We start from the raw sequence: 7480 nt of genomic DNA, 5'->3' as shown, positions 1-7480 counted from the left end.
TGAAAAACAGCTAGCTATGTAATTGTCTAAATTTTATTTGGTATGAGGACTTTTTCCACTTTGATGCGGCAGGCCTACCACCCAGAATGCTCTATGGTTAATCATAGTGCAGTTATGAAGCTGTCAAAAGCTTGCGGGCTATGGCTGCAGCGAAATCAACATGAAAGGGTTAATATCAGAAATTGGCACATCACCCACTCTTATCCTGATGGGTAAGTGTTGGACAACTACAAACAGCAAAACCAAACAACCCACTATGAGATATAAAGCCACGTTTGGCGAAATGTTGGCCTTTGTGTCTCCGACTTGGAAAATCAGGCTTTTTGGGTGAATGCCCCGCCCCCAAACATGCATGACCCCACCCCCACTGATGTCCATACCTCACCACCTGTTCTTATACACATCCTACCATGTAAACAAACACAAAATAAGTATGGTATAGGGTATTTGGTCAGCATAACATGAATTGGGAGCCAAACACTGTTGTAATCTATGGCTGCAGCACATCAAGCATAAAATGCTCAATATCTGAAAATGCTCAAGGGATATCACCGGGCATCGTCTGGAATCTTAATAGGTACACCTTAAGCAACCACAAACTGCAAAGAAAAAAACTTTATCAGACGAAACTGGGTTCGGCTGATATTTGGCTTTTGGCTGCCGGACTATATCAACAGCCACTCGCTCTTACGATGAGATTGGAGAGGTACACATGTTTAGTAAATCTCACGTGAGCTTCGTCGTACGACGAGATCTGCGCTCATTTCTGCGATGGTTTCTACGCAAGTTTGATAAATGAGGGCCACTGTGTTGAGGCGCATCTGTTTGAAATTCATACTTCCACCACCAGGAGACATTAGTCATGTCCTCCAGACCAAAGCATTTTTGCCCATTGAATCAGTTATCTTCTGGAAGCTGACACTGCCAACACCACCCTCTCCGAGACATCGCCTATTTCTAGTCTCAACCCCTCCATGGCTAAAAGTTAGCATTCATTAATGTCGTTTAAATTCAGCCAAGTTTGGCCAAGTCACTGCCACCGGGGAAATTGACATGGCATCGGAGCTGTACGTAAAGGTAAGGTTGTAAAAGTTGATTGTCTTGACCATTGCACTTAAACGTACATTCGTTCATCAGCTGTTGTGCAACTATCTTTTCGACCGAGCTTTTCTTTTTTACTGGAATGCAAATAGTTGTCTTGTTAACTGGAAATTTGAAATGTGAGGCTCATAAAGTTTCTTGCCCTACCTTGCTGCAAGTGTTATACCTTCTTTTCTAATCAATGAACTGAAAGTAACAGATTGGGTGAACTGGTGGCTCAAGTCCTTTTCCTTTCTTCGCTTGTGTTGTATTCGAAATGTGCTGATATTTAACAACACGGTGACAAACGAACCAAGTATCCTTTTTACAAAGCTCTTCAGAAGGAAGATTTATTTCCCGTGGAAGGCAGATTATCACTGTGAAACAGACATTGCTGAAGTTGTCAGTTTGGTGTTAATACTTGTGCTGATGTCATCATTTAGGCGGATTGGCTGATTCAGGCAGTATTAACACTAGGCTGTATCAGTCATTGTGTGGAAAATACTGCCTAACTACCAGTCCTCATGACTCTGGCATACAAATGCTGCCAGTTATTGCCACTGGCAGGGCTGTGTGACCCAACCAGTGCACTTGCCCAGTGTTAAGTGATGGCACTGCAGGTGTCTGGTGTAGATGTAGTTGTCTCCTACAGCCATTGGCATTTATGTATGCATATTGCTCCACATGTCTGTGCATGTTATGTCTATGACAGTGTGCCATTTGTGTCTGCACTTTGCTTGGATATTACATCCGTGTGTGTGTGTGTGTGTGTGTGTGTGTGTGTGTGTGTGTGTGTGTGTGTGTGTGTGTGTGTGTGTGTGTGTGTGTGTGTGTGTGCGTGTGCGTGTGCGTGTAGCAGCTCCCTGTCTGTGTTTGCCTCTCCCACTGTGTCATACCCACAGACCCGTGGTCATACCCCTTCTTCATTCTATTTCCTTGTGTCCTCCCTCCCTGCAGCATGCACGTGTATGGGTGGCTGACCAGGTGCAGGTTTGGCGTCCCGCTGAGCTGGTCAAGGACTACACGCCTGGGGACAGCGCCCTGCTGCTGCGCCTGGACGATGGCACGGTGAGTGGGATGGTGACACTGTCACCTTTTGACTTGTTGGATATGTATTTGTGCACTTCCTTTAATGTCAGCCATAGCCATGCAGAAGATGGTTGTTTTATGCCAACTTCGTGTGTGTGTGTGTTTGTGTGTGTGTCTGTGCTACTGTGTGTGGAGTATGTAGCCTAGTTGTTTCTTCTGCACATGAAGGAGAAAGTATAGTAGAGTAGAAAGTACTGGCTCGGCTTGCTTTACTCTTGTAGTTGTTTCTGTGACATGCAAAGGAACAGACTGAGCAGAAAGCACAACTCATGGCTCAACTTGTGTGTGTGTGTGGAGCTGTCTCAGCTGGAATGGAGGGTGTGGCGGAGTGTGATTTGCCAAGATGGGAAGAGTTTGTGTGTGTGTGTGTCTGATTCATTCTTGAACGTATCGATTCCTTTGAACGGCTCGTACATTTTAATGATGAGGAGCCACACTTTTCTTTTATTTTTCATTCATTTCGAGAATGTTGCCTTTTTTATTTTAACTACTTCAATTTGAGAAAAAACACAAGTGTCTCTTGCCTCAGAGAGTGGCTGGAACGGTCTTTAGAATGTGTCAGGTGTTGATTGAACATATGATCCAGAGGTGGACTCTTAAATGCTGTTGTCTTAACATTGAATAAATATTAAAATGGCATTGAAATGAGAGCCTTTCTTGAACGTCTGTTTTAAAGGAATGAGCCACTTTGATCCCGTCAAGGAGCCATAAATCCCATATCTAGTGTGTATGTTACCTACAGTGATGGCCCGGAGACCAGTTGTGTGTGTGTGTGTGTGTGTGTGTGTGCGCGCCCTGACATGTTCTGGCAGCTAGTGCAGCCCTGGGCAGCGTTCATTCTTGAGTGCTTACTGATGCACTCACAGAACCTCAACTGAGGGCTGTGTGTGTGTATGTGTGCAGGAGACAGGAAACCACTTGGGCTGCTCTGTAACTTCCTAAACCAGCCACAGTTATACAAATAGAGCAGCCATTAGAAGAGGCATGTGGAGGTGCAGTGTGTTTTTCTTGTCTGTGTGTACGTGTGTGACATATTATCGTGATGATCCACCAGACATGCATTGCAACACCAAACATGTTGCTGTCGTCCTCAAACACACTTTGATAACTGCAGGCTTTAATGATGTGTGAACCTGCTCTGTGTTGTGAGGGGGCTACTGTACAGCTCACCCTTGGGTCTTGTTCATCTATTGGGCACTTGTGTCACGATATGGTAGCGACGCAAGGTAAATTTGCATGAATTTGGAGATTTCCGAACTTTTGGACGTGTCGCAATGGCCGATCACATAGCATAGCACACCCACATAGCATAGCATACCCACCCACAATACTGTGTAGGAGTGAAATGGCTTCCCATTGAAAATGTATAGAGCATTGTGTGCCGCCGGATCGTCACCCTTGTCCTTGTGTTGGTAGGTGTACTGTGTGCGTGCGTGCGTGCGTGCGTGCGTGCGTGCGTGCGTGCGTTGACCCTGTGTTGTGTGTGTGTGTTGACCCTGTGTTGCTGCTGTGTTTGGGTAGGAGTTGGAGCAGAAGCTGTCGGCGAAGGAGCCCCTGCTACCGCCCCTTCGCAACCCCGACATCCTGGTGGGCGAGAATGACCTGACGGCTCTCAGCTACCTGCATGAGCCGGCCGTCCTCCACAACCTCCGCATACGCTTTGTGGAGTCAAAGATCATCTACACCTACTGCGGTACACACACACACACACACACACACACACACACACACACACACACACACTGTCCTCCACTACCTCCGCATACGCTTTGTAGAGTCAAAGACCATCTACACCTACTGTGGTACACACACACACACACACACACACACACACACACACACACACACACACACACACACACACACACACACACACACACACACACACACACACACACACACACACACACACACAGAGCTGGTTATCAAGAAGGTCCACTGGAAAAACACACTCCTGCGCAGGTGACGCAGACGGTACACACACACACACACACACACACACACACACACACACACACACACACACACACACACACACACACACACACACACACACTGTCCTGTGTGCCTCTGCGTACAGCCTCTGCGTACACAAAACAACTCTGAACACCTTTTGAGGTAGACACACAGACATCCACCTGCGCATTCACACTCATTAAAATGACACATACGGCAGTACATATACAGTATACACAGTGGCTGGGGCACTTTGGAGCTCAGGTTTTCCTCTGTTCAAATTTACACCCATCAACACACACCCATACACATACACACACTCAGACGCAGACTCTTTCATTCTTATACACAACACAAACATTCATGTAGTTCCTTACACACACACACACTCCCCACTCTGGACTCTAGACTTTGGATCCCACTGCATATCTGTCGACCCATCAGTGACACTGCTGTTGTCAAGTGGACTTATCTCAGTGCTGTGTTCAGACATTGTGTTGTTTAGGGCTGTGCAATATATCAAATTTATAACGTGATATCAATATTACTGTCAAACAATATCAAAGTTCTTAATATCGAGTTGAAACAATATTTTTGGCATTTGTCTATACTGCTAAAAGGCAGGTTATGCTAAGCGCAATACATTCCCCTCCACTTGAGCTATTGCGAGCACAGAGCAGACGTGTTTCTGTATGGCCCTCCACTCACACTGCTGAAGATTGTGAATTGTTTAGCACAATTATTTATCTTTAAAAGAAATATCATCTAAAATATTGTGATATCAATATCGACTGAAATAATGGTGATATTGATTTTTCTCATAATCGAACAGCCCTAGTGTTGTTGATGTGAATTGTGTTTGTCGTCATCTGTGTTGTGCAGGCATAGTGCTGGTGGCCATTAACCCTTACGAGTCGCTGCCCATCTATGGCTGTGACATGATCGCCGCATACAGTGGGCAGAACACGGGCGACATGGACCCACACATCTTCGCTGTGGCAGAGGAGGCGTACAGGCAGATGTCACGGTACTCACTCACACAGATACACACACACACATACACACTTCATGCATGGTCCCAGACATATTTGCAGATAGCCGGACCACGCCCTCCTAGTGACGGAACACCCTAGGCGTTGATACTAGTCAGGTCAAGAGCAATGCAAATACTTTCTGAGCTCCAGAAAACTGGGGAACTCCACCCAATTTGTCGGCAAGCAATCAAATAAACTTTCATCAGCTCCAACAGCCCTGGGTAGAGGCGTGTTTAAAGCAGTGACATGGTTTAAGCCGAGACGTTCTGTTGGGACTAAGAATATTTTTTGTTTTAAACTTCAGCACTTTTCTGGCCTCGACCAGTAGCAAACCAAGGAAGATGGGTCAACCATGCCGTTTGAGAAACGTTAATTGCTATGCTCTAGGTCAGACCAAGTCTCGAAGAGATTTGAAAGTCGATGACGATCAGGCTAATTTGCAAATGGCACAGTGCAACTCACTGGCACAGGTACTGAAGAGCTGCGGCGTGTCTCACTTGGCACACTTGTGCACTTCGGGCACCATGTTACAGTGCGTGGAATGCTGACGCTGAAAATTCATTGCACTGAAAGTACCCGGATGCTGCCCTTGTAATGATCAAAACAATGCAGTGCGGGAACTATAGACAATATGTGCACTAAATGGCCACCGTGTGTTTATGTAACAGAAGAAATATGATGTCAGGGCTAATAATTGTGTCCATGCTATTTTTATTTAAATCCTGTGTAGCAAAATCTGGCAATTTTCCTTAGGAAATTAAGAGTGATGTTGAATTTCACAACGGGACCAATATGTTTGTGAAATATGTTTCACCCGCAGCATGAGCCAGGGGGGCAGATTGCCATATCTGATCACACTTTTTGAGTATGTTTCTATAAAATGTCATCAGAGTTTCCATTGAAACAGCAGTGTTATTAGCCTATAATTTTACAGCATCCGTATCCAAGTAACATTGGTGTTAGTAGGTGACTTGTACAAGCTCATCCATTTGTATTAGTCCAGTTTGTTAACTCATTAAGTACCATGCTGTTTTCAGAATTTCGAATAACTAACCATATACTCTACCCCATCCCCAACACACCTTCTTTCAGAGATGAAAAGAACCAGTCCATCATCGTGAGTGGGGAGTCAGGTGCAGGGAAGACGGTATCTGCCAAATACACCATGAGGTACTTTGCCACAGTTGGTGGGTCATGCAGCGACGCCAACATCGAGGAGAGAGTGCTGGCCTCCAGCCCCATCATGGAGGTGTGTCTACGTCTGTCTGTCACTGATACTTGAAAGTTTGGCAAAAAAACCATCCCACTCATAAAAGTGCTAATTTTGGTGAAAATCCATTAGACATTCATGAACAAACGAAATCCAGGTAATGATCAAGGGGTCTGTTACACATACAGTACAGTATATCACGTAAGTGAGTACACCCCTTACATTTTTGCAGATTTCTGAGTATATCTTTTCATAGGAGAGCATTAAAGAAATGTCACTTTGACACAATGATTAGTGACCTTTTAACAACATATATAACATATTTGAGCCAACATGGCCCCTTCTCTACCGGAGTTTAATCGGGGTGTACTCACTTTTGTGGGCAATGTTCAAACATTAATGGCTGTATTTAGTTTTTTTCCTGAGTGAACAAGAAATTTAAGCGGTTATATATGTTGTTAAAAGGTCACTAATCATTGTGTCAAAGTGACATTTCTTTAATGCTCTCCTATGAAAAGATATACTCAGAAATCTGCAAAAATGTGAGGAGTGTACTCACTTACGTGATACACTGTATGTATGTGAATTTAAGTTACCAAGCCCCGACACGATTAACATCCCATTTTTTTGCTCATTAATGATAGGATAGGCTATTGTTAGTGTAAAAAGTCTGATTTTGTCAATTCAAAAACAAAGATCAGCGCACAGTGAGCAAAGGTGGGATGTCATCCGAAGCTCTATCCGACCTAATAATGATGCTAATAGTAACATGTACTGGAGTGTGTGTGTGTGTGTGTGCTACTGAATGCCCTCTCTTTTCCCTGTAGGCCTTTGGGAATGCCAAGACTACCAGGAATGACAACAGTAGCCGCTTTGGGAAGTATATCGCCATCGGCTTTAACAAGAAGCACCTGATCATCGGGGCCAACATGAGGACCTACCTGCTGGAGAAGTCAAGAGTGGTATTCCAGGTGAGTGCCAAGGGTGGTGCACAATCTCGGACACCATAACACTGGGTTGAGCACAGGCGAAGATATTTAGTGTAGTAAATGTTTAATATTGTTAATGTCAAAGTGCCATTAAATAACTAGCGGCATTAACAGTGTTGCAG

The 7480-nt window shown here is 44.7% G+C and overlaps 1 protein-coding gene across 1 annotated transcript in view; it reads left to right on the top strand.

Moving 5' to 3' along the window:
- Positions 1–936: 936 nt before the first annotated feature.
- Positions 937–7480, top strand: part of LOC134448045 (unconventional myosin-Va-like) — a 6985-nt gene continuing 441 nt past the window's right edge. The window contains exons 1-6 of the mRNA XM_063197804.1: positions 937–1077; positions 2038–2148; positions 3691–3862; positions 5008–5152; positions 6252–6408; positions 7197–7340. Of these exons, the coding sequence (XP_063053874.1) occupies positions 1054–1077; positions 2038–2148; positions 3691–3862; positions 5008–5152; positions 6252–6408; positions 7197–7340 (753 nt within the window). The 5' untranslated portion in view covers positions 937–1053. The remainder of the gene's footprint in view (positions 1078–2037; positions 2149–3690; positions 3863–5007; positions 5153–6251; positions 6409–7196; positions 7341–7480) is intronic.

This window comes from Engraulis encrasicolus, chromosome 4 (assembly GCF_034702125.1).
Source record: "Engraulis encrasicolus isolate BLACKSEA-1 chromosome 4, IST_EnEncr_1.0, whole genome shotgun sequence".
NCBI lineage: Eukaryota > Metazoa > Chordata > Actinopteri > Clupeiformes > Engraulidae > Engraulis > Engraulis encrasicolus.
This window is presented reverse-complemented; position numbering and strand designations above follow the sequence as displayed.